The sequence below is a fragment of the Acinonyx jubatus genome, chromosome E1, assembly GCF_027475565.1.
Source record: "Acinonyx jubatus isolate Ajub_Pintada_27869175 chromosome E1, VMU_Ajub_asm_v1.0, whole genome shotgun sequence".
NCBI lineage: Eukaryota > Metazoa > Chordata > Mammalia > Carnivora > Felidae > Acinonyx > Acinonyx jubatus.
In genome coordinates, this window is record NC_069397.1 from 18,326,282 (window position 1) to 18,352,767 (window position 26,486).

The following is a 26,486-nucleotide window of genomic DNA, read 5'->3' on the forward strand; positions in this document are numbered from 1 at the left end:
CTGCACTGAGAGGCTCCCTTTACTGGGGTGTAGGCAGGTGGGCCTCAGAGCCCAGGCAGGGGAAGTGGCTTGATAGATGCCTCTCTGAAGCATGGTGAATTCAAAGTAAATGCAGGAGCCTCACTGAGTTGTCAGCTTCTTGAGGGCAGGGCTGAGGGGTCAACATTCCTCTCTCTGGCCCCAGCCCAGGCCAGAGCTGGGTGGGATGCCAGGGTACCTCCTTATCCTGAGCCTGATCCCTAGGCAAGGTCCCGGCTGGGCGGGTCCTCACCCTGCAGCCCAGCATGTCCCCTCACTGCCTCCCCCTGGCCAGCAGGCCTGACTGCACGCTTCACCCCCAGAAGCAGGGGCCTGGACCCACCACGTCCTCTGGTTTCAGGTCTATGTTCAAGACATCCTGAGGCAGCAGCTGGCCAGCGAGGTGCTCCGCGTGCTCCATGAGGAGCAAGGCCACCTTTATGTCTGTGGGGATGTGCGTATGGCCCGGGATGTGGCCCAAACCCTGAAGCACCTGCTGGCCGCCAAGCTGAGCCTGAGCGAGGAGCAGGTGGAGGACTATTTCTTCCAACTTAAGGTACGGTGGCTGGTGTGTGGGTCAGGGGTGCAGATCAACGACACGGGCAAGGGAATCAGGACTAGGAGAGTCAGGCTCAGAACAGTCCTGCACCTCAAAAGAATCCTAGAGGTGACTGGAGGTCAGAGCGAGATGGGCTGTTAAAAGGCCTGGCCGCTCAGTTAGACAAAGGCAACACGTTGCTTTATGACAAGACTTCTCAGGGCCGCTAATGTGCTGTGTGTCGTGACTCCTCAAGGAGAGAAAGGATGCAGCATTTCCCAAACGTGTCTATCTCAGAGCCCACATTTCCCGGAGCGTCTTGTGGGACAAGAACGAGGCAGGCTGGGACAGCGGGTTGGGTGGCTCACACCAGCGCAGGTGCTGATGGGAGGTAGAGCCTAAGTGGGATTCAAGTGTGCCCTAAGCATGGCAGTTGTGAAGGCAGATGGCTCATGAGTGTATGTGTGGTAGGGAAGCCAGGGGAGCCCCAGGGGCTCGTCCTAGCCTGGACCTGATGAATGGGAGGCGGCTGGACCAGCAGAGCTGACACGCTGGCCTGCTTTCCCTTAAAGAGCCAGAAGCGCTATCATGAAGACATCTTTGGTGCTGTATTTCCCTACGAGGTGAAAAAGGATGGGGCAGCAAGGCAGCCCAGCGATCCCAGAGTTCCAGCGGCCCACGGGACAAGTTAAAGTCGCTGCCACAGAACTTAATGATGGAGCCAACTCCCGATTATCTGAGGTCACAGGGCCCGGAGAGATGAAAGGAAATCATAGCCCGGAGCCTCACGTCTTAGTTCCCCAGCTCCTTCCCCGCCAAACCCTATACTTGACCTGCTGCCGGCTAGCAGCCTGGACCGAGTGGAACCTCTGGTCTCCCTTGAGCCCACCCTTCCCGGATAATGGAGAGTTGGGGCTTCCTGGGTCCCTTGAAGACTAAAGCTGCCGTGCCAGGCTCACCTGGTGGGTGACAAGGATGAACCTTCTTCTGATTGCACCACTTTACGTGACCACCAGGAGGCGCTGTCGCGCCACCCTGTATTTAGCTCCCCACTGTACAGTTATTTATGCCTCTGTATTTAAAAAAAACAACCTCCAGCCTTAAGGGCCGCTCGGGCCGTCCCTGTATGACTCCTGGATGGAGATATTTATATGGAATACATTTTATTTTAACCACATTGTACGTGAGTGTGGGTGTTCTGTAGGGAAAGCCACTCCGTCACACAGAGTTGGGGACTGGTGGGTGGCACAGCCTGGACAAAAATCCCCCTCAGAGGGACATGCTGGTTTGACCACGCCGCCTCTCGGAAATGGCCACCAGGTATGAGGCAGAACGTGGAGTTTTGTGCCCATCTGAAGACCTGTGATGGGGGCGAGGAAGCAAGATCACCCGTGGGGTGTGGGCGGTGACTCACGGGGCATGTCTCACACGGGGTGTGTGGGGGATGCACCCCTGCCTGTGGTACCAGCCCCTTGGTGAAGGCCTCGCCCACGATCCCTTTCTAGAAGGCGGCTGTGTTTTGCTCTGGGCTCGCCTGTTTCATGAGAGTTTGGCCAATAATAATTTGGCACCTGGGTGACAAAGCAGGTGAGGTGGGACTGTGCCAAAGCCGTGGCAGTGAGTGAAGGACACGTGTCTTCCCCGGGGAAGACTTCTTCAGGGACTGAGCCTTATTCTTTTAGAATAAGGAAGGAACTTCGGTGTCCTGGGGGACCCAGTCACTTGGCTCTTGGTTTTGGCTCAGGGGATGATCTCACAGCTTTGTGGGTTCAAGCCCCACATCGGGCTCTGTGCTGGCAGCACAGAGCCTGCTTGAAGTTCTCTCTCTCTCTCTGCCCCTCTCGACTCGCTCTCAAAAAATAAATAAACTTAAAAAAAAAAAAAAAGGAACTTAGCCAGGGGCTGAGGGGTGTGGGAAAAATCCAGCTCCCAGCTTGCATTTGGCCTTTGCTTCATTGGTTCCTGGGCTCACTTCTCCCCTCCCCCTACTCAGATGGGGTGAGAATGGGATAAAAGGGCACCCCAGCCCCCAGTGTCCCAGCAACGCACCTGAACAACGTGGTCGAGAATGCGGTCACCTAGACCAGTGCCTGTCCCCTCGGAGATGCACGCAAACCACTGGCGTCTTGTCACAACACAGACCGATTCTGGAAGTCTTCGGCAGGCCTGCGTTCTGCCTTCCTAATAAGCTCCCGGCTGCCGCCGGTGCTGCTGGTCTGAGGCCGATGCTCTGAGCCCCAGCCCGGTTCCAGAGGCACTGGATTCTTGATGGAGTCAGCAGGCTGAGTTGGCATCATGTGGGCACGGAACCGGCCTGCCTTCGCCGGCCCAGTGGCTGGTAGGGAGCCCCCCACACTGAGCCACTCTCCCCACTGTACCCTAACCCCGAATGCTGGGACCCACAGTGGAACGACACAGACAGGTGTCCACTTGAGTCAGCTTCTCCTGAGACCACACCTGCCACCTCCTCCCACTGGGACACAGGGGGCTGATAAGCCATCTGGCCTTCTGGCCCAGCCCTTGCAGTGTGAGTTTGTTTGCGGGGTTGGCCTGTTACCAAGCTTCCTGCATCACAGATTCCTGCCCAGGAGGCCCGAGCCCAACCTGCTTCGTCCCACCCATGTGGGGTGTGTGAGGGACCCACTGGGAGCAGGTGTGGATGTCAGGACCCACCCCATCAGTGAACCCATGCTCTCTCCTCCCGTTGCCCTTGCCCAGAACTTCCCCAACTCCAGAGACTCCAGAATGTCTCAGACACATTCAATAACCATAGTGAGCCCATGCACAGGTGCCCATAAGCATTTGTCTTTCTTTGAAGGAGGCTGGGAAAGGACCTGCTGGCTGGTGGAGATCAGGGGAGCGTCCTCAGGGTCTCTTTCCAGGAGCAGGGAGGGTGGGAGCTGGGTGCAAGGCAAGGTCAAAGGTAGGAGAAAGGGGAGGGGCCCAGAACACAGCTTTCCACTAGAATGAACGGCTTGGGGCTGAGGCGGAGTTGACGGTGGGGGGGGGGGGGGGCAGGGGGTAGGGAGTGTGACAGAGGGGCAGATGGGGTGCAGGCCTGGTCTGGGATCTTGGGCTCTCCCTTTCTGCCAAGGGGACTGAACATAGGGCTTAACCTGTGGGGACCACCCCCCTCTCCTCAGACGGCAGGACTGGGGCGGCTGCTGGAGCCCCAGGTACTGCTCTGAGGAAGGCGCCGCCCCCCACCCGCCGCCAGCTGCCCTCCTCCCCTCCAGGCTGGCTGCAGCCGGAAGCAGAGCCATACAAGAACACAGTCTCTCCAGAAAAGTCCCCAGATCGTCAGGTGGCTGGAAAGTCCCGGGCAGGGACAGGGAAGGTGGAGGTGAGGAGCAGATCCGAACAGCAGCACGCCCCTTCCCTTACCCCCAGGGCCAGGGAGCCCGCCTATGTCTGCACATGGGTCAGCTGGATGTCACCCGCCACCTCCAGGCTGTTGATGGCAGGCAGGTTCTTCAGGCGGTGGCAGTATTCAAGCAGGTGCTGACCGTCCACGGACACCTTGAGGCAGTGGCCTTCACACATGATCCACACCTGCATGGAGGCCACGTTATTTGCACTCCCCTTGGAAAGTCCTCAACCCTAAATGCAGGCTCGTGTCTCCCACCACCTACCTGCCTTCCTCAAACATGAAGCAAGTCTCACGCCTGCCTTCAGCCCACCTGGGGGAGCCCACCCTTCCCTCCACACACCTCCTGTTCTTCCCCTTGTGCCTTTACATACCCCGCTCCCCCCTCCTCTGTGCTCGCCGCGCTGCCCCCCTGCCCCCCTGCACCCATACAGGTGGCTTCTCCCCAACCAGCAAGCCTCCCCTGCCTTCCCCCACCTGGTCAGATGCCCCTCAGGCCGTGCCGCCCACCCTACCCCCACTCTCCCACTGACCCCGAGCCTCTAGGGGTAGGAACACTGGCCTGGGCCATCCATGTCCCTAGTGGCCGGCACCCAGCCAGCCTCCATGCCCGCACCCCCGCAGTGCAGCCTCCTGACTTGTGCTTCCCACCCCACATGTGCTCCCGGAGGCAGCGAGACCACGTCTGTGAAAACGTCACCAGGACAGCTGACACTTCCGGCACACTTACTGTGCCCTGGGCGCTGTCCTAAGCCTGTCACAGACATTATTTCATTTCATTCTAACATCTCTATGAGACTGATATTATTATTAGCCCCGTTAAAAACATTTTTCTGGTAATGTTTTTGAGAGAGTGCACACGCGCAAGCGGGGGAGGGGCAGAGAGAGAAGACGACGCGGAATCCGAAGCAGGCTCCAGGCTCTGAGCTGTCAACACAACTGGGGCTTGAACTCACAAGCCGCGAGATCACGACCTGAGCCAAAGTTGGACGCTGAACCCACACGCTGAGCCACCCAGGCGCTCCATATTAGCCCCATTTTTTAGATGAGAAAACTGAGGCCCGGAGCAGTGAAGTCACTTGCTCAAAGTCACACAGCTACCTATGAATCCATGCATACTGCTCTCTGGCTTGAAACATAAACAGCACGCTGCACTGAAATCCAAACTTCTTCCCACAGCTCTCAAGGCCCTACATCAGTCACCTCCAAGCCTGGGTGAGGAGTATCATGGCATATTTTAAGATAAGATGTCCAGGCTGGGATGGGGCCAGGTGAACCGAATGCGTAGGTGGGGCCGAGAACACCTGCCCTGTGTGATCGGGCCTCCAGCCTCACCACCCACACCTTTCTGTTGTCACTTTAGTCAGAAGCCCCTGGCCTCCCTGTCCCTAGACAGACCATGCCCCTGACTCTACCTTTGCGGGAATAGCTGCCCCCTCTGCCGCCCACCAGGAATGCCCCCTCAGATCTTTGTGAGGTGGGCTTCTTCTGAGGTCTCAGCTGCACTAGGGCCCCCTCTGACAGCTGTCCCCATCAGGGGCAGCGTGGCCCCTGCCCCAGGGCTCACTCGATCCCATTAGTCTGTTTTCGCTGTCTGCACAGACCAGTTGTTATTTCCAATGACCTGTCCAGGATCATTGAATGAGTGAGAGGTAAATGAATGACCCATGCTTGGGCTCCACCTGGCACTTACTGGCTGTGTGACCTCAGGCGAGTAACCTGCACCTGTGAGCCTGTCCCTTCACTGGTGAGCAGAGGCACCGCCACCCACCCTATGTGGGACAGTACGAGGAAAACAATAATAGCAGCCATCTGTGGGGCACGTTCTGTTCTTCTAGGCCCAGGTTTCACCCCAGAGGCCTCAGCTCCCACATCTTTCAAGGTGCCCCCAGACGCCCTCCACGCCCTGCTTTGTTTGCCCGTTGACCCCCTCTGTGCTCCGGCCGTGGCATCTTACCGAGAAGCTCTGGCCTCGGACAAAAGGCATTTTTCGGGGCAGGCTTCGCTCCTCGGACCCCCAAGAGCCGTTGACCTGTGTGTTGCGGACCACGGTGTTCTCGTCGAAACGGGGGTTCAGGTGAAAGGCGATGTCACTCCCACAGCGCAGGTTGATGTGGAACCTGGGCATGGGCAGCTCCCATGAACCTCTTCTGCCCACTGAGCTCTGAGTCCCTACCCCTCCCAGCCTGCCCAGAGCCAGGGAGGGATGACCAGAGGACCTTGAGAGCCTTCTTGAGGGCCCTGGCTTACCTCTGGGCACTGGGCAGGATGGTGCCAGACACGATGATGCTCTTGGAGGGGTACAGCCCACCCGGGATGGAGGTGAAGAAAGGCATCGACTATCAGGAGGAGAGGGGACAGGTCAGTCGCAGGGGGGGCTTTGTGCCAATTTCCATGAATATGGACTGTCAGCTGAGTTTGACGGCCACTTCTGAGAGTAATATATTTTCAAGAAAGAACTCTGTAATATCCTTACTTGGTTCAGTAAATGCCAATGGAAAACTTTCCAGCATTGCTCAAAGTAACAGGCTCAAGTTGTCATGAAAAGAGCTTTGGCCGGATGCCATAGGATGCTTGGGCTGAGGGGAAGGCCCTAGCCTATGCTCATGTCGAAGGGATAGTTTTAAAGGTGACAGCTCCTTTCAACAGCCTTTTAATTCACTTGGATGTTTTCAAACGTTAGCTTACTAAAGGGTTGCCTTAATTTTGTAAGCCGCCCCTCACCTCCCACCCTGCCCTACTTGAACAAGGCGTCCGCCCCTCCCAGAGAAACCACTTACGTAGGTTGGGTTGGGGTACGCCATAGGTGGGATGACGGGGTTCTGTTGAAAGAGACCAGGAAGTTTGGTTTGGGAGTGCACACCCACATGGGACCCCCCACATTCCAGAGGCCCCTGGCCTCTTGGCTTCGCCTTCCTTCTCAAGTCAGCCTTGGTGAAACTTCTTGCCATGTTCCCTGACATCATGGCCGCCTGTCTGCAGGTAGCCGCACTAACTCCAGGCCTCCCATCTGATTTGTGCCCGTGGCGGGAGAAGCAGCAGCAGCTTAAGCCTGTGACCCGCGGTGACATGCCAGGGGCTTGTCCTCAGGACGCAGAGTCTCATACCCACATGCTGGGACCGCTGCACTCCCCTCTCAGTGACAGCAGGACCAGTTTTTTTGCTGGTCCCTGAGAAACCCGCTCCAGAATCTTTGCCGTCCCCAGGGGCATTTTACTCATGTGCCTCCTGAGCAGAAGGCCCAACCCCCCAAAACTCTATCCTCTTTGCTGCACTTCCTTCCTGCCTCTGGGACTAGAGAATTCAGTCCTTGGTGAAGGGGCACACGGTGGGGCCGTGATCTGACCTGAGCTTTCAAACTTACAGGGAACATCTGTCCGGGGGCGCTCTGCATGGTGTGGATGACAGTTTGAGTCTGGAAGAAAGAAATCCAGATTTGAACCGGCTCTCCGCGGCGTCAAGACCACCAGCTGCCACCAGAGGGCATCACTTAACCCCCTATGAGGTGACTCCATCTTGAGCGTGTAAGCAGCCCAATGGCCCCCGCCAGATCCCCCAAAACTGAAAGATGGAGGGGTATCTTCTCTCAAGGGGGTGAGGTAGGGGCAAAGGTTTCTTCTACTTGGAGAAGAAATATGGCTGCGCTTGTGGCCTGTGGCTCGTCTTTCTCCTCAGGGGACTTTATGTGGCACAGCCTCGCTTTAAGAGAGGAACGAGTGGATGTGTGGCCTCGGTCTCCTGTGGCCGCTCACAGAAAAGGGCAGGGGCTTGAGCAGACAGGGGGCAATTCAAGGTGTTTCCCAATTCACGAGGGCCAGCCAACCCCCTTGCCCTGCTTCCACCCTCCCCCCCACCTCCCCACGACAGCCAGGCAGATGGCCCGGGGTGGCCTCCCCGTGGGAGAGGCCCGGTGCCCAGCCTGCCTCCTCCTTTGAACCCACCAGAAGAAGCAAAATTAAGAGGATGGGAGAAATCCAGAGACTTACAATGGGAGCCGTGTTGGCCTGCCAAATGCCTGGAGACTGAAGGGGAGGAGAAAAATCAAACAGTAGTTGACGTTGGTGTTTCACGAGGGTGAGACACTGGCGGCAAGTGGAGTGAGAAATGCCTCCCCAGACTCACGCTCACCTCCTTCCTGCTCCCTAGCAAGCCTTCCAGAGCGAGCCTCCCCCACCATCCCAGGCCCACCGGGGTTGGGGGGTACAGTCAGAGTTGGGGGTACGGTCAGGTTGGGGAACATCCGCATTGGCTCCTCCAGAGGGAGAAGAGGATGGGTCGCAGAGAGACCGTACAGCTTCCCTTCCCTCCCCGAGGCAAAACCACTACTTCCGGTGCCCTATTTCATCCGTAAGGTCAACCACTTAGTGAAGGCCGGCTGTGTGCCAGGCTCTGGCTTTGGCACTTTTGCAAGGGAGGCACCCTCGGCTCCTGTTTCGCTAGCGAGGCAGCTGGGTCAGAAAGGTTAAGCAACTTGCCCAAGCTCCTCCCAGTAGTAAGTGGTAAGTGATAAAATCCAAACTGCTACTCGGTTTTGGCTGATTGTATCTACCACACCCCCGTCGTCCCCAGGCCAGAGCCAAAGTCGGGCTGCCCTGCAAGACTCCCTGAAGCTTGCCCGGTCCTGAAGTCAGTGGGGCGCGAGGCGCATGCCCTGTCTGTACTGCGATGGGCCACAGAAAGCCTGGGTAGAGAGGCACCCCTTCTTCAGCCCCCGCTGCTCCAGTGCTCGAAGGAGGGGCCAGGCCATGCTTCCCTTCCTGTCCTAGACCCTGTCCCCACCCAGCAGACCCTTCTTGCCCTGGCTGGTCTCCCCTTCTGCTGGCTGTGCAAACCACACTCCACATGCACCGAGCCCCTACTGCTTGCCCAGATGCTAGGCTAAGTGCTGGGGATACACAAATGAACGACCCACAGTCCCAGCCCACAAGGGGCTTGTGGGTGTAGGGAAGGAGGGGGTGGAGGGACAGGGACAGATACGTAGGCACAGTTACAACAGGACGTGGTAATTGGCATAGCACAGATATATACAAAGTCCATGGGGACACGGGGGGGGGGGGGGGGGACGGGACATCCAACGATGTTCCAAGCAGCAAAGATGCCCTTGAAGAGTGACATTTAAGCAGAGCAGTGAAGGGCTGTTAGAGGTTGGCTGGGGCTGAGGTGGCCCAGGGTGTTTTCGGCACCAGGATTGCAGGTGCAAAAAGCATGTGGCCCCAGAGAGCCTCAAGTGAGCAGTGGAGGCTGCCTAAGCTTCATGGGGGAAGGGGTGTGGCCGGGAGGTGGGCTGGGGCAGGACTGGGGTGGGAGCAGGGTGGTTTCTGCACATCCTGCCAGGAATTTAAGGCTTTATTTAGAAGGGTTTGCAGCCTTTAGGATTTTTAAGCAGGGAGAGGACGCAGTCGCATTTGGGTGTAGGGAGGTCACTGCTGCAGTGGGCGGGGTGAGTGGGGAACTAGAGCCCGGTCCTTGTAGTCAAGGGTCAGACGGCCTGGCCCAAGAAAGGCAGTGGCTTCGGGAGGGAGAGGTGTGGGTGCAATGCAGGCATACTAAGGAGGGGAAGGAAGGCCGACTCCCAGGTCCCCAGCTCTGGGCCAGGTGGTGTGGTGGAGACAGGGAAGCTTTGGGGCCCGCCTGCTGGAACCAGCCTCTCGGAGCCTCTGTCCTTCCTGATGAGCGCTCGCTCGGCCTCCAAGGCCTCCACATTGAACTCACTTTTGGCTTTCGCCCTTTGGGCCTGGGTGGGAAACAGGCAGTCTGGAAGAACTGCACCGTGGAGAAGGCAGGCTGCATAGGGGCTGCTCGCATGTTCTGTTAAAACAAAAGGCGCCAAGGCATGAAGAGAAGCATTCATGGAGCCAAGGAAGGTCAGACAGGCAGGGGCCTGGGCCAGAGGGAGGAAGCCAGGCAGGCTGGGGAGGGTGTTCAGGATCATGCAGAGAGGCAGAGGGAGGATTCGGCTCCAGTGAGGGACAGCAGGCCAGTGAGCTCCTGCCCCACCCTCCCCCACCCTCCTCCATCTTTCTCCTTCGCCCTCCCTTCCCCTCCCCTGCTCTCTTCCCCAGGCCCGTGGGGAAAGAGTTGGGTAGGGAGGGAATGTGAGAGATGAGGACGACAGAGAGAGGAGCTTGGACCCATGGAGGGCCTGCTGTGTGCTCTTCTCATCTCAGGGAGCACCAGGACCAAAAATGGTGACAGCGGTGCCCCTCAGCCTCCCGGGGCGTTCCCTGAGGGAACGTGCGCCCAGCATACCCCATCCTCCCACTTTTCAAAAAAGCCAGAAATCCTGGCTTTTTTTTCCTCACCTTTTTTTTCCCCCCTTTAATTGTGGTGACACACGTGTGAATTTACCATCTCAACCAACTTTAAGTGTATGGTTCCAGCGGCATTAAGTACATTGGCACTGTCATACATCCGTCACCACCACCCACTTCCAGAATGCAAAACTTCTTCTCCTGGCCTTCTAGATGCTGGCAACACGTTCGAAAATGTTGACACACGGAGAGGGGCCAATAGACCCTGGCGTGGGCCCAGGCAGGCCGTCTTGTGAGCTCACTGAATTCACCCAATGACTCATGGGGCAGCAGTGGCTACGCCCCTTCCACAGATGGGGAAACTGAGGCTGGGAGAGGCACAGTTGCTTGTCTAAGATCTCACAGCTGGTGATAATGGCAGAGCTAGGCATCTGAGCTAGATTCAGTTGGATTCCCAAGCCTGGGTTCTTTCTAGAGCCACGTGGCCTCCTAAGCATGGTGGAAATAGAGAGTGACAGAGAGCGGTGGCCAGAGTGTCTGGGAGACTGAGACCAGGGTTCGGGACAAAGACAGTAAGTAACACAGAAGGACAGGACAGGGGAGCTGGAGGTGTGCTCCCAGAGTCACCTGGGTAGGACATTGGCTGCTACCATTGGGCCCTCCCAGCAGGGCCTATGTGCAGCTAGACTGGGCCCTGCACTCAGCCCTGAGACAGGTGCCAAAGGGACATTCTGACCTGGAAGCCGATGTAGGACAGGTGCACAGCACCGCTGATGGAGAGGGTGTCCACGCGGTGGAAGGGCACGCGGTGTGAGTACTGCACAAAATGGTTCCCGTTCACTGTCACCTGTGAAGACAAGTGCATATTCCAGAACAGTGGTCTCAGGCCAGGGCGGGGGACCTGAACCCCTGCTCCCAGGAATTAAGGCCTGTGTTTGGTTTTCACATCTGTCCCCCAGGGGTCAGGGACACCAGCCTTCAGATCTGTGCCAGTTGTAAGAACATGGCCTATGATCCAAAGTGCATCGGAACCCAGTCCCTACTGGGCTCTACTGGGCTTTTTAGTTCTTACAGTCATTTGTTTATTGCAATCAGTTTACCTTTCTTTTTTTTTTTTTAATTTTGTTTAATGTTTATTTTTGAGAGAGAGAGCACGCACGGGTGGGGGAGGGGCAGAGAGAGAGAGAGAGAGAGAGGGAGACACAGAATCGGAAGCAGGCTCCAGGCTCCGAGCTGTCAGCACAGAGCCCAACGTGGGGCTCGAACTCACGAACCATGAGATCATGACCTGGGCTGAAGTCGGATGCTTAACCAACCGAGCCACCTAGGTGCCTCAATCAGTTTATCTTTCTAATGTTAGCTCATTGAGGTGTTTAAATATGCATAAGCATGTTCATGGGGAGCAGGGGAGAGGCAGGTTGTACACTGAGGGGACGGGAACATCCATGCTCGCACAGAGAAGGACAGACACGGGGACACTCACCCCCCACCTGTCTCCCAAGCCCAGAGACACTACTCTGCTTACGTAATTTGCAACACCATGTAAAACTAAGCCATTGGCGGAACCCGGACAAAGGCTGCAACAATATTAGCAAAAACCAAACGTTAGCAGGGACCTGCAGGGGAGGAAAGCCTACAGCAAAGGAATGGAATGAACTAGAACTTTAAAGACCCGCAAGGCCCAAAAGCGCCACGGTGATTTACCTAGTTCCTATTTCCTGAGTAAAAGCAGCAACAGGTGTCCCTGTAGATGTGCAGGTGAAGGTGTGTGAGCAGACTGTGGCCATCGCTAACGTTCTTACAAGGCAAACGTCCTGCCATCTGTATAATGGCATTGCTCACGTGACCATTTAAAAGCTCACGTGACTTCTGATGGCTGCTCACCGCACCTGATAGGGCCGGGAGGGAAGGGAAGGAGGCGGTGGGAAGGCGGGCGAGGGGGGGCTGCTTCTCACCTTGAAATTGTAGCTGTCCACCAGGAAGCAGAGCTCAAATGGGTTCCCCATCTGGAAAGGCATATGCATCTTCCTCTCCTCTGGCCCCCAGCATCCGTTCTGCTTTGTGTTGCAGACCACATACCCGCCCTCTTCGAACCGTGGGTTGAAGTGGAAGGCAATGTCATTGTCGCTGGGGCCAGAATGAAAGTTCACAGCAAACCTAGGCAGAAAGAGATTCCGAAGCCTGGTTTATTGCCAAGTGGGGGGAGGGGGGCTCACGCCCTTGACTTGGTCTGTCTGCGAACTTGCATACAACCTGCATGGCAGGTTTGGACCCATCCTTAGTTTGTTGCCATCCTTTCTGTCCACCTAGCTTGGACTTCATGTGTGTTTGTGCAATTGTTGCATGCTGCCCTTACGGTATGATTTTCTAAAAATACGTAGAACACGGGTAAACAAAAATAGTGGACGCTTTCACGCCAAGTGGATACTCAGAGGCCAGCCCCCATCAGCTCAGTTGGGAAAGAAGAAAACCAATTCAAAGGCGATGCAGAGTTGAGGGAATAGGCCTCCAGAGCTGGTTTCTAAGGCACAGAGTAAGTAGTAGCTCTCTGTCTCTCACTGGAGGTTGGCGTGCGTCCCACACATGACGTGCGGAGTGGTGGCCCCGAAGTCAGCAGGTCTGGACCCAGACCCCAGCTCTACACTGCTCGTCATTTGTGACGGTTCTGAGCCACACTACCCTCAAGTCACCATCACCAGGGAGGTGAGTTACTTCCTTTGGGGATGCTTAATGAGGCGGTGCTCTGGAAAGCCCCACCCAAGTCCATTTCCATTCCTGCCTCTCTCCTCGGAAGCAGCCTCTCACTATCAAAACTGCCTTTGGGTACAGCCTATGGCTCCGAGGTGAGGGATTAAAACGAAGAACCTTCCAAGGAGCCTCGCTCCCAGAAGGGGCACAGTAAACATTTGTTCTGTCTCTTCCCAGAGAGAGCTCCCTCAGGTCCTACAACCAAGTTCCAGCCTGAGGCTCTCCTCCGAGGCGTCTCTGTCCGCAGCCTTCCCTGAGCTCAGCGCACCAGCGTGGTCCGCCGCCTGCTTCTCGGGGTCACTCCGGTCTCCCCAGCTAACGCACAGTGCTCTCCTGTCACCCACATCCCCCACGGTGCCGGGCTCTGCACCAAGCCCAGAAGCGGCCCTTGAGAGTCATTCTATTAAATTCCTGCAGATGCCGCTTGATTTCTTGCTGGAAGAGCTCTTAGAAAATTTCTGCCTCGGGGCCCCTGGCTGGCTCAGTCAGGTAAGTGTCCGACTTCGGCTCAGGTCACCACGTTGCAGTTCATGGGTGCGAGTCCCATGTTGGGCTCTGTGCTGACAGCCCAGAGCCTGGAGCCTGCTTCAGATTCTATGCCTCCCTCTCTCTCTGCCCCTCCCCCACTCATGCTCTGTTTCTGTCTCTCAAAAATAAATAAATGTAAAAAAAAAGAAAAGAAAACGAAAGCGAAAACTCCTGCGTGCAGAAGCTTTGCAGGAAGAAGTGGGGACAGTCTCTGTTAGACAGGATGGGAGTAGAAAGCCATCCTGGTGCCAGGGGAGGGGTAGGCAGAGGGAGAGGGAGAGAGAAAGAAGGGAAGTTCAGAGGTGAGGTCCCGAAGTTCCCTGCTGGCAGGGTTTAGGGGGATCCTGGTGCCTCCCTTCCCTCAGAGTCTCCTGGGGGCGCTCAGGGCTCTGGGACAAGTCCCACGGTCAGCGCGACCATGTCCACCTGGCAGGGAAACGGTGGTGGAGGAAGTCATCTAGAGTCTAGATGCCGAGCTGAGGTAGGGCCCGGCCTGGGAGCGACGTGAAGGTGGGTCCAGGAGGTCCCAGAACCCGTGCCAGGTGGTGAGAGAGAGGACCACAGTGAGCAAGAGACATTGGAGATTGAGGCAGAAAGGCTTCTGAGAGAGGCCGCGGGTCCAGACGGGCTCCCGTGGGCACCGTGGACCTCAGGAAACAGCCCCCATGTACACAGGCCCCGTGCAAAGTGGGCGAGAAGCTGGACCGCAGCAGAGGCCAGCCAAGGCCGCCCGAGCTTCCGAAGGGCCTCCAGCCTCTGAGAAGTCGAGTGCCTCCCCGCCTCCCTGTTCCCAGGAATCCCTCCTTGGGAAGGAGGGGGGTGGTGGGAAACAGCACTTACATGGTGTTTGTGTTTTGGATCGACTTAGTATTTTCCAGAAAAGACCTTGACACTGAAAGCGACTTGCATTTGATGGCAAGTTTCAATATTTCTGTATCAGCCAGATGAGGGCTCCAAAGTACTTAAGGGCAAGTTCAGGAAATAAAGGAAGTGATATTTTTGCCACTCAGTTATGGTGTAGAAAGTTCGATCCCAGAACAAAATCATCTGCTTCTGGGCTGGCCTGCCTCCCTCCTTAAACTATGAGCTCCTGTCACCCCGATGTCTATGGGGAATCTCTGTTAACGGTGCCCAGACGCTACGGGCAGATGACGGTGGTGTCACGCAGATCACCCGGGATCCCCCGAGCCAGGCGCAAGCGGCTCCGAGGGTGTAGGGCGAACCCACCTGAGCTGACAGGGGCCACGGTTTGCCAAGGGGTGAGGCTAGAGAGAAAAAAAAAAACCAGTTCCAGGTACCTGGTTCCATTGTAGTAAAGAACGTTCCCAGTGAGAGTGATTTTAAGTCCATCCTGGAGACCCCCCTGGATTTTCCCAGAGAAGGGGATGATCTGTAGGGAGAAGAGGCAGGTCAGTCAGTGGGCCCACCTCCGTCTGGTCCCCCCAGCACTTGCTAGAGGCGCCTGGGTGTGTCAGCCTCATGGATCCTCCGGGCCTGTGAGGGAGCAGATCTGAGTCCAGATAGTTCCACACACATTCTAAGATTGTGACAGGGAGGCTCTGGGGCTCTGAGACGACGTGATGGGGTGCTGGCCTCCCTTGAGAGTCTGAAAGTGACAACTGCTAAGAGGAAGTAACATGTACATGGCCCCGAGATGGGAAGGAGCCAGTGATGGGAGGAAGGAGTAATGGGAGCGCTGGACCCCAGGTTAAGCTCCTAGCAAAGGCCCCAGAGCCCTGGCTGGGGACTCAGGAGGCCCAAAGGACCAAAAGAGACCACCCATTCTAGAGGATAAACCTTCCACTTGCCTGACAGGTCCAGGAAGAACGCGTCCTCCCCTGCTCCCGCCCTCCCCACCCATAGAACCATGGTGACCATGACCTTTGCCCTTCCAGCCACCTCAGGTAGCGCCTCTCCTCAGACGCTCTCTGCAGCCACGGGGCAGCCCCCTCTTCTACTTCTGCTTTTCGGCTCCCCGTTCCTTTCCTCAGGCCCTCGGCAGCCTCCAAAGTCCTCCTCCTAGGGCCCCTCAGCACCAGCTTTGTCAAATTCTCATTCCTGGGCCACTTTAAAGGACCAACGGTTATGGTGAGGCACGCCTCCTTTCAGAGCCAGACGTACTCCAGGTCTGAATGCTAATTCTTTGGCTCATTACCTGAGTGGCCTTGGGAAGCTTATTGAACCTCTCTTTGCCTCAGTTTCCTCATCTGTAAACAGAGGGATAAATCCCCCCCTTCTGTGTCAGTTTGACGATTAAGAAAAAGTCTGCGGAAGAAGCTGGCACCTAGCAGGTGTCTCTCTACCGCCCCCCTTCTTCGATGTTGGGCTCTCTGAGCGAAACCCCAAACTGGTTATTTCTCAACTGTCAAAGCCTAACTCCAGAATCCCGCTTAACTAATGTGGTTGTATAACCTGCATTAGACTGGGAGAGACATCTAGCTCCCCGTCAATTTTCACACTTAAGTTGTTCACACCTTCTCTAACTTCTCCCCTGGGTCAGTTCCTTGCAAAACTGAAATGCTTACAGGAGCCAGGCCGGTGATATGTGTGAGTGAGATGTCCAGGTAAGGCGATAGGCGAGAGGGACTGGAGGGGAGTATTACAAACTAGATGTCGCCTCCCTCATCTAACAGGGCAGTGTGCGTTCAGCTCTAACCAGTGATCACCACCCATGCCCTGTGCCGGCAGAGCTCCCAAATTTTTAGAAGACAGAAATCTGGATTTTCTTTTCTGTAAAACTTTCTAAGTTCTGGGGGGAGAATTCTTTAAAAAGGATTTTGGGGGCACCTGGGTGGCTCAGTTGGTTAAGCGTCTGGGGCTCTTGGTTTCGGCTCAGGTCAGGGTCGTGCAGTTCACGAGACCGAGCCCCCAGTCGGGCTCTGTGCTGGCCTCGCGAAGCCTGCTTGGGATTCTCTCTCTCACCCTCTCTCTCTGCCTTCCCCCGCTTGTGCTCTCTCCCTCTCTCAAAAATAAATAAGCATTAAAAAAAAAAAAAGAGAGAGAGAGAGAGGGGTGCCTGGGTGGCTCAATCAGTTAAGCATCTGACTTCTGCTCAGGTTATGATCTTGCGGTTTGTGAGTTTGAGCCCCGTGTCAGGCTCTGTGCTGACAGCTCAGAGCCTGGAGCCTGCTTCGGATTCTGTGTCTCCCTCTCTTTCTGTCCCTCCCCTGCTCGTGCTCTTTCTCTCTCTCAAAAACAAATACATATTAAAAAAAGAGATAGAAAAGAAAAAAATACTCCTGGCAAGCATGCGTCCTTCACTTAAGCACGTCCACACTAAAGTGTGAAGAACTAAAAGCAGAGTGTGGTTAGGTGGGTTTATCAGCGCACAGAAGGGAGGGTGAGATCGTGGGGACGGGGCAGCACAGGTTAATCCTAAGCAACGATTTCCCCAGAAAGGTTTTGAGCTTTCAATGTGTCTTAAATGGTGTCCCCAAATTCCGAAAACCGAGATTATTTTAAATTGAGTACAGCTTTGCAGACAAGGCTATTCAGCCGCAGCATTGTAACAGCAGAGGATTGGAAAGAAAAGTTCAGCAAGAGGATGATGGTGAAGTAAATGGGTTCGATGTAGCCTCCACAAAAAAAGGAAGAGGCAGAAGGGAATTCTTTGAGAACTGATACGAAATGACCCCATTTGTAGAAAAAAAACATGGGTGGGAGGCCATATACTTGCATTTACTTATTGATGAGGGAGCAGAAGGCAAGCTGGCAGGTCTCAAACACTGCCCTCCCCCCACCCCCACCCCCGCCCCCACCCCGTGGGATATGTGTGATATTCCTCAGGGACTCCTGCCTAAGAACAAAGGAAAAGGAAAAAACTAATGATTAACTGATAGAGATCATAGTCACCCTCCATCACCCTCCACAGTGATGTAGGGAACACAGGCAGAAGGAAATGGCAGATAAAACTAAATTTCCTTATAACCTGCAGCCCATTGACGAATACTTGAGGCTGGCGGAGTGAAATGTTTCTCCAGAGACTCCCTACTGTCTTGCTAGAGGGAAGAACAACCTTAGCTGGACAATACGTAGGCCTCCAGTATCCCATGAGTCTCTAGCAATTGAAAATCTCAGTGGAAACTTCCCCTGGACTCTACCTCCCCCAACCCCATAGTATATAACCGGTGTCTCTTCATAGTCCTGGGGCAACAACTCCTGCCCGCAGATCCTGTCCCCGTGCTGCAATAAAATCACCTTTCTGCACCAAAGACGTCTTCGGGAATTCTTTCTTGGCCGTCGGCTCCGGACCCCACGAACCCCACTGTCACCCCCAAAACCTCATCGCCTATTATGCATAGAATATCTGTGGATGCATGCAAAGAAACTGACAATACTGGCTGACTCCGACGAGGTCCGGTGGGTTGAATAATTACTACGCCTTCCCCGCTGCCCCAAACGTCTACGTTCCAATCCCTGGACTTTGTGGCTCCCGTATGTCACCTTATGAAGCAAATGGGGATTTGAAAGATGTGATTCAGTTACAGATCTTGAGATGGGGAGTTTGTCCTAGATTACCTGGGTGGACCCAGTGTCATCACAGGGACCTCAAAGAGAGAGGCAGGAGAACAGAGTTAGTGGTAGGAGGTGTGAGGACCAGAAGCAAGAAGCTGCTGGCCGTGAAGATGGAGGGAACCCCAGCCGCGGCAGGCAGGCAGCTTCCGGAAGCTGGACAAGGCGAGGAGAGCTTCTCCCCTGAAGCCCGTATGTTTGGATTTCTGCCCTCCAGAACTGTAAGACAACAAATCTGTATCGTTTTAGGCCTGGTGGGCCAAGTCTGTTGTGGAATTTGGACCCGTGCACGCGCATGAGAGAGAGAGAGAGAGAGAGAGAGAGAGAGAGAGAGAGAGAGAACTCTTGGATTTATGGTTCCAAAGACGTGCCTCCTTGTGGTAACAGCTCTCCTACTGGGCAAGTCACTTGATCTGTCTGTGCCCCAGGTCCCTCCTCAGGACAGTGGGACAATAGCACCAACCTGACCGTGCTCGTGAGAGGATTTGCTGGATGAGATGCCACACACTGCCACACACGAAAGCCCCCTGGTTCACAGGCCTTTGACAACGGCAGCTGTTTGCATCAGGATGTGACTCTGCTGGGTCAGAACTTGCTCTCGGCTCCTGGCTGTGCCTGGAGGCTGAGGACTTTCTCCTCCTCTTCTGATCTGGAAGAACCAGGCTCTGCCTGCCGGCCTCGGCAGCTGCCTTCTGGAGGAGGCCCAGGGTCACCAGAGGGCTCACGGGCAGGAGGCGGCGGGAGGCTTTCGGCCAAAGGGAGCCATTGCCCTACAGGTTCTGAGGCCCCTCTGGTGGCTGACCTTCCTTCCCTGTTACCTCATTATCCACTCTGAGTGCCACTTTTACAGAGGAAACTGAGGCACAAAAGATTTGGCAGTTTGCCCAAGGCCACTCAGCTGGTGACAAGCATGGGGTCTGAATCCCAGCACAAGGCTGGTCAGGTGAGGCGTGTGGGGAGTGGGCAGGAGACGGGGGGGCCAGGTTCCCAAGGAGGCCCTCATGGCGTTTCGCTCCTCAGAACAGCTGGGCCGTGGGACCTTCCTGCCACCCTTGGGAGGAAGCAACGTTCCCACGGCTGGATGTCAGCGGGCCACTTGGGAGAGGGCACCCTTGTGGGACAGGCAGGTTTTCCTGGCGCCTGTGGGGACTGCACCCACCCTCTTTCTTGTCTGGACTCCAAGGCCCTGTTTTAACTCACTGTTGCCCGCAGGAAGATTCTCCTTCTCATTTGAAACCCTTGAATGCAAGGATTGGAAAGTAAAAACTAGCCACCAGAATCATGAAATGTCGGGGCCTGTGAGGATCTCTGGGATCCCTCATCTGATGGAGAATGAGCCCGAAGTGACACATTTTGACGCTGAGAGCCCCATGGAGGGCCAGCTAACTGGAGCCAGGCCCAGCTTCCTCCAGCGACACCCCCCCTCCCCCCACCCCTGCCCCGCAGCCTCTGTCAGGCTATCAGCCCAGCCCTTCCGGAAGCTCTTGGCCAAGGCCCAGAGGGGCTCCTACGAAGCCTCCTGGGCCTCCTGGGCCCTGCTGCTTGCCTGCCTTCCCCTGTTAATTGCTCTCTCTCTGTGGGCACCTCTCTCTTCTGGGGGTAAGTCAAGGCACCTCCCTTAGTTGCCACTTATCATCTGGGGACATTTGGCAAGCGGCCTCAGCTCCTCTGTTTCCCACGTCTGATGTGGGGGTCGTAAGACTCACAGGGTTTAAACAAGGCCACGGGCAGACGGAGTCTACTCACATGTGGCCAAAGGTTGGAGGGAGCCCCCTGGGCCCCGCTCTGCAGGGACAGCCCCACTCCCCTCTCGTTCCCAAGATGGCCCCTCTGCACACACCCTTGGCCTGCCTCTGCCTTGCTAACTCACCCCTCAGGGAGCAGACACCTCCCCCGGAAAGCGTCCCCTGCTGCCTCCAGACTCCTAACAATACCAAACACTTCCAAAGCCCCCTCCCTACAGTGTGCCAGGCACTGTGGCCACACTTTAGATATGCTACCTCCCTAATCCTTACCCAACCCTGGGAGGTGAGCCCGAAGATGATCCCCTTTTACAGATGTGGAAATTGAGGCCCAGAGAGGTAAAAGTAACTTGCCTGAGGCCCCCCAGCTAGTAAAATGGCTGGACCCAGGGAGGCCATCTCCAAAGTAAGCGCCCTTAACCGCCGCGCTGGGCTGTTTTCCTCCCCCGGGAGCCCTGGTTGCTGCCCCGTGAACATACAAACCATCACTCTTCTCGTTATTGTGCCTGCCTCCCCCCTCTTCCCCCTCCCCGCACTTCCCGCACCTAGGACATTTGTCGAAGAGGCATGAATCCCTAGGACGGGCTCCCAGGGGAGCTCCGTGAACCTTTGTCAGAGGCATGAATCCTGGTGGTTATCAGCCCGCCAGTCCAGTCCGGAGATGCAAGGGAGACCGGCACGGGGTGTGCTGGGACTGCCCCTCCTGGCTCTCTGCTCTTTGCCTTGTGTCCTCTTCGGGACACCTGCCCTCCGCCTGCTGCAACCCACGGGTCATTTCCCCACAGACCCAGCGCTGTTTCCTCCTGGCGGAGGCGGCCGGCTCAGCCGGGGCCAGCCCATGCCAGCACCAGCCATGCCCTCAGCCCCAGAACTCACCGGGTTCAGGTAGGGAGGCTGGGAGCTGCTTAAGGCCATCTCTCCACTGCCCGTGTGGCCCTTGCTGCTCTCCACGGCCAGCCAGGCAGTCAGTTCTCTGCACTGGGAGGAGATAACCAGGAAATAGAAAGTGAAGCAAACCTACAGTTACTCAGTAGGGAGGAGCCAGAGGCAAGAGGAAGTGGTCTGGAGAGAAAGAGAAAGGGAGGGTGTTGAGGGAGGGCTGGGGGTACACTGAGGGAGGAGGGAGCAGACACGCCTCACCTCAGTGACCTTTGCCCTTCCTCTCTCCTGTGCTCCACTCCAACAAACCACTTGTGTTTGGTTCAGACAGATTCCAAGAGCCTGACCTCACTGACATAGCAAGTTTCTAGAGGACACTGTCCACGAGCGTGGGGCCGTGTCTCCTGCGAATGCCCGCCCACAGGGCCCAGAAAACAGTGGGGCTGTGCCGGGCATCGCCCGTGCACGGGGCGGTGGGGGAAGGCCTGCTTCTACCCACTTGCACACAGAGAAACTGACGCTCAGAGTCTAAAGGACACGCCCACAATCACACAGCTCACCAGCGGCCACCCGAGCTGTAGGACACCTGGGTTCTCAAAAAGTATTTCTCCCTTTCAAAATTCTATTCCTGGAACGCCTGGGTGCTCGACTGGTTAAGCGCTGGACTCTTGGCTTCAGCTCGGGTCATGATCTCTCAGTCGTGAGATCGAGCCCGTGTTGGCTCTGTGATGAGCGTGGAGTCTGCTTGGGATTCTCTCTCCCTCTCTCTCTCTCTCTCTCTCTGCCCCTCCCCCACTTATACTCTCTCTCTCTCCCTCAAAAAATAAAATAAAATAAATATATAAATAAATACAAATTCCACTCCTCATATTAAAACACAATCACGTAGAAAGAAATGTTTTTCTGAGCCTGAGTGGCTCAGTCGGTTATGCATCCGACTTAGGCTCAGGTCATGATCTTACGGTTTGGGAGTTCGAGCCCCGCACCGGGCTCTGTGCTGACCCCTTGGAGTCTGGAGCCTGCTTTGGACCTTGTGTCTCCTTCTCTCTCTGCCCCTACCCCCCAGTCAAAAACAAATAAAACGTTTTTAAAAATTAGAAAGAAATGTTCTTCAAATAGAGGACACGATAATGGAAATTGTTATCCTAGACTGTACTGGTGCCCCGGGAGCTTCAGATCCCCTCTCTTTATTTCTTTCGTCTCTTCTCCCCTCCCCTTTTCCCCCTGGGCTTTATAATGGAAAGAGGACAAGTCTTGGACATAATAGAACATTCCAAGTGACAAGACGGTTGGAGACATATGAAATAAACTGCATTCGAGTGGCTTTAGTACCTAGTGAAGGGAAATGACTGACTGAAGCAGAGACCAGCAGGATAGGCTGTCAGAGGATGGGGTGGGGGGAGGTGACAATAAACTTACCTAGAGCCATGTGGGTCCCTGCACTGTGCTAGGGAGAGGGGCCACGGTCAAGCCTGGAAGAGTGGTTAAGGGTCATCCGGGCACCGGCTGGGTAGAGGTTGCCCTGGGGCCGTGCGCAGCTCTGGGCCTCTCTTCCTCTTGCACCTTGCCTAGATGCTCCAGAATTTGCAAAGACTGACTTCTCTGAGATGCTCCCAGAGACTGAGCCCACATGTCCCCCCTGCCCACCCTCCGTCCCCATTATATTCCTGGATCAATCAGAATGTGACCAAATATAAGGGGCAGACAATAGTTGGAGCAGAAAGGAGGGACAGGAAAGGAAGGGAAGGTCTCTGGGATCCTTTCGGTGAAACCAGGAGAATTTCATCATTGATTGGCTATGGAACAACTGGATGTTAGATTGGAATATTCACTGCAGATTGGAATATGAAAGAATACAACTTTGGAAAACTCCTTGATGGACTGTAATAAAGTCAAATATCTGCCTCTCCTACGTCCTGGTTAGTCTACTCCTAGAAATTTACCTGAAAGAAATGAAAGCACATGCATGCGTTCATGACAGCTTTGTTCCTCCCAGCCCCAAACTGGAAACCACACAATGGTTCACCAACAGCAAAAAGGAAAAATGCATTCATACAATGGACTAGCCTACTGCCAAAAAAAAAAAAAAAAAAAAAAAAAAGGAACTACGTCAGCGAACCTCGTGGTTGAGTGCAAGAAATCAGATGTGCTGTGGGGCGCCTGGGTGGCTCGGTCGGTTGAGGGTCCGACTTGGGCTCAGGTCACCATCTCGCGGTCCGTGACTTCGAGCCCCGCGTTGGGCTCTGTGCTGACAGCTCGGAGCCTGGAGCCTGTTTCGGATTCTGTGTCTCCCTCATCTCTCTGTCCCTCCCCCACTCGCTCTCTGTCTCTCTCTCTCAAAACTAAATAAACATTAAAAAAAAAATTAAGACTGTGCCAGGTCCCAGTCGACCTTGGCAGCTCCATGTCGCCGCGCGGTGCCTGCCCCCATTCCCAGGTGGCGAGAGGCAGCCCTTGGGAACGTTCCTTCAGAGCTCTGTTGTTCAAGGTCCTGGATGCTCGTCCGAGGCTCTCCGTTCCCTGCGCTGTAGACCAAAGGATCTGTTCAAAATAGGCGTCTGCCGTCACCCACCCATGAGGATGGCCACTATCAAAGCACCAGGAGATGACAGGTGCTGAGGCAGATGAGGAGGAAGGAGCCTGGGGCCCGGCTGGCAAGCATGTGAAATGGTGAGGCCGCTAAGGAAAAGCGCCTGACCTTAAGCGTCTGACTGCCGAGGTGTCCATTTCAAAGACGTCCGCCTCGAGTAAAGGCATCAACAGCCATGGGACAGCTTCTAGCTTCTAGCACCCGGGTGGCCCGCATTCATGAAGTTCCCCTTTTAAAAAGCCTTGGGGAAACCTCGACAACCCCTGAGCGAGCCTGCTTTTCCATACTGCACCCCCATTCCCTTCCAACAACCCCCCATTAGATCCCAATAAAGGCAGGACTCCACATCTGTGCTCATGCTCGCTCGCTTTCTCTCCCTACAGCCTCCCCGAGTGGCCCTCGTGTGCCGTGGACCCTCCAGGACTTGTGAGTCAGAGACCTTGGGTTTTCTAAGTTCCCTGAGGGTTGGTGCTGAGGTGCATCTTGCAGTCATTTAAGAAGCAGAAAGGCTGGTTCAGCCACCACAACCACTCTAATGGGGAAACATCTGGGGGATGCTCACCCAAGCGGTATGGGGTCAGGTGAGCGGCCAGCCATTTCTAGCCCACAGCATCACTCTATCAATAGGTTGAGACCCACGTGACACAACAGTTTGGTGGTTCCTTAAAAGCTAACCACAGGGGCGTCTGGGTGGCTCAGTCGGTTAAGAGTCTGACTTCGGCTCAGGTCACGATCTCGTAGTTTGTGGGGTTCAAGCTCCATGTTGGGCTCTGTGCTGACAGCTCAGAGTCTGGAGCCTGCTTCCGATTCTGTGTCTCCCTCTCTCTGCCCCTCCCCCACTCAGGCTCCATGTCTCTCCCTCTCTCTCTCTCTCTCAAAAATAAATAAACATTAAAAAAAAAAAAAAAGTAAGACCTAGGGTCACCTGGGTAGTTCAGCCGGTTAAATGTTTGACCCTTGATTTCGGCTCAGGTCGTGATCACAGGGCACAGGAGATAGAGCCCCAGGAGATAGAGCCCCGCGCTGGGCTCTGTGCTGACAGCCCCTCCCCCACTCATGCACGGGCTTGTGTACACTTTCTCTCGAAACAAATAAATAAAAAAAAAAAAAAGCAAGACCTGGAGTAGTGTATTTTTTTTAAATTCCAGTATAATTAATATACAGTGTTCTATTAGTTTCAGGCGTACAATATAGTGATTCAACAACCCTATACATTTCTGGGTGCTCATTACGGTAAATGCACTCTTAAGAAAAATTTTTTAAGTGTATTTATTTTGAGAAAGACAAAGAGAGTGAGCAGGGGAGGGGCCGAGAGGGGGACAGAGGATCCGAAGAGGGCTCTGCGCTGACAGCTGACGGTGGAGAGCCCGACACGGGGCTCGAACTCCCGAGCTGTGGGATCATGACCTGAGCCGAAGACAGATGCTCAACCGACTGAGCCACCTGGACACCCCACAGTAGATGTACTCTTAATTCCCTTCATGGAGCGGAATATTTTTATTGGGACCTCTTAGTTAAGCTGGGACTATGTTTCCCTGAATTCCCCCAACCCCCCCCCCTTTTTTTTGCAAGTTCTGGATGTGAAGGGGCCACAAAAGGAGTTTTACACGCAGTTTGGAAGGAGGAACTGAAATCTCACCCATACCCTTTCCACGCCCGGAAGGCTCATGCGTGTTGTGACTCACCTGCTCGCTGTCCTGCTGGTGTGGGGCTGGCGGCTGGGCCTGCGTTCAGCACCGCTGTATCTCCTCCTTCAGCTAGCTGCTCCTAATTCTGTTCCCGGGGCACGTTTAGATGCGTGACTGGAGGGCTCATGAGTCTCTTGCCGGACGCGCTCATCACCAACGATAGAGGCGTGGATGCAGTGAGAGAATGGTGCGGGCTGTATCCTCATGGGTTCCACCCATTCTCTCGCGTGACAGTTCGTTCTGGCTCCACACGCACCCCTTCACGTCCCCGTCCCCATCCTGACTGCCCGCCTTGGTGACTTCAGACTGTGCCAGCAGACAGAGAAGACCACTTTGCAAGCTCCCCCAATTACAGGTTCCTAGTAAAACACATCCTAGTCAAATTCCTGCAAGCCACATTGGAAATCGTTCTGGCAGTTTCTCGAAATTCCACTCCTCGGGATTTACTCACGGTAAATAAAATCATATGTCCGCACCGAGACCTGTGTACGGATCTTATAGCCCAAGCAGCCCTCAAAAGGCAAACAGATGAACACGCTGTTGTCACGCAACAGAATACAGTAATAAAATGGAACTACTGATAAACACATTTTAGGTAAGTCTCCAATATATCATGCCGAGGAAAAGAAGCCGGACACAAAACGTACACACCGAATGCTTCCGTTTCTAGGAAGTTCTGGACAAGACCCGACTAACCTATGAGGAAAGAGATCAAACAGTGGCTGCCACTGGGAAGGGGCAGGAGGGATCTTTCTGGGGTGATAGAAATGCTCTCTGTCTCAAGAGGATACGGACTCCTTGGGTGTGTGTGCCTGTCAAAACTCACCAAGCTACACACTTCACCGTCTACACGTTCCGCTTGTGTGCAAAGTATACCTCGATTTCTAAAACACAGCTTGAGAGAGGCCCGGGGAACTCAACACCCTGTGGAGTTCAAAATTTAAAAAAAAATTTTAAAAAGCAAACAACAGGTTTGTTGTCTGCCAACCAGAAAGCTATATATCACACTACACGTTCACTGGCTTGGATCTAAATAAATAAAACGCGTAAGTTTTTTTAAAAGGAAAGATATCATATAGAGTATGCCCCCCTTTTCGCCATGGGATATGTCCCAGGACCCCAAAGATACGGTTGAGGTCTTAGGTCTATCAACGCCTGTATAGACAGTACTTTTTTTCCTGTACATATGTACGCATAAAGCTGAATCGATACGTTCGACACAGTGAAAGATTACAGTAATCATAAAATAGAATTACAACAATATACTATAATAAAAGGTGAATGTGGGTCGTCTCTCTCTCAAAATATTTTCCTGTACTCGCCCTTCTCCTTGTGACTCCAGAGGATGAAATGCCTGCGAGGGAGCTGAAGGGAGGCGAGGGACATGGCCTTAGGCTATGCCTGACCTCCTGACAACATGCCAGAATGAGGATCCTACGCTTCTGGCCCACAGTTGCCCGCGGGTAACCGAAACTGCGGATAAGGGGGCGCTAGTGCATCCCCGAGAAGAGACCATGCAATAGGAAGTCCCCCTCCGATGATCTTACAGCCTGGTTGAGATCACCTCCAGGGCTGGCTGCCTCTCCCACTGCCTGGGCATTTCATGCTGTGTGGACCACACCCTC

The 26,486-nt window shown here is 54.9% G+C and overlaps 2 protein-coding genes across 5 annotated transcripts in view; one reads left to right on the forward strand and one right to left on the reverse strand.

Moving 5' to 3' along the window:
- The window catches only part of NOS2 (nitric oxide synthase 2), a 132,055-nt gene extending 129,662 nt beyond the window's left edge, over window positions 1–2,393 (forward strand). For both annotated transcript variants that reach the window (XM_027034478.2, XM_053212182.1), the window contains 2 exons: window positions 380–574; window positions 1,129–2,393. In XM_027034478.2, the coding sequence (XP_026890279.1) occupies window positions 380–574; window positions 1,129–1,248 (315 nt within the window). In that variant the 3' untranslated portion in view covers window positions 1,249–2,393. The remainder of the gene's footprint in view (window positions 1–379; window positions 575–1,128) is intronic.
- Window positions 2,394–3,339: 946 nt separating this feature from the next.
- Window positions 3,340–20,740, reverse strand: LOC106984390 (galectin-9). Of its 3 annotated transcripts, XM_015082601.3 has the most exons (11): window positions 20,581–20,740; window positions 14,749–14,840; window positions 12,130–12,331; window positions 10,911–11,021; window positions 9,636–9,731; window positions 7,910–7,945; window positions 7,288–7,338; window positions 6,704–6,745; window positions 6,174–6,262; window positions 5,881–6,043; window positions 3,340–4,108 (listed from the first exon to the last, which is right to left on the reverse strand). In XM_015082601.3, exons 1-11 carry the CDS (start codon window positions 20,617–20,619, stop codon window positions 3,962–3,964), a joined length of 1,068 nt encoding a protein of 355 aa, XP_014938087.1. In that variant the 5' UTR covers window positions 20,620–20,740; the 3' UTR covers window positions 3,340–3,961. The 3 variants fall into 3 exon arrangements, with proteins under 3 accessions (XP_014938087.1, XP_014938088.1, XP_026890280.1); XM_015082602.3 differs by lacking the exon at window positions 9,636–9,731 and having other exon boundaries at window positions 20,581–20,739; XM_027034479.2 differs by lacking the exons at window positions 5,881–6,043; window positions 9,636–9,731.
- Window positions 20,741–26,486: the final 5,746 nt, after the last annotated feature.

Excerpts from the sequence above, each read along its gene's own strand:
- LOC106984390 (XM_015082601.3), bottom strand. The coding sequence starts at position 20,619 with ATGGCCTTAAGCAGCTCCCAGCCTCCCTACCTGAACCCG. Across the intron at positions 12,332-14,748 it reads CTTTACTACAATGGAACCAG|GTTTGCTGTGAACTTTCATT; the intron begins GTACCTGGAACT and ends CTTTCTGCCTAG. Across the intron at positions 11,022-12,129 it reads TGGACAGCTACAATTTCAAG|GTGACAGTGAACGGGAACCA; the intron begins GTGAGAAGCAGC and ends TTGTCTTCACAG.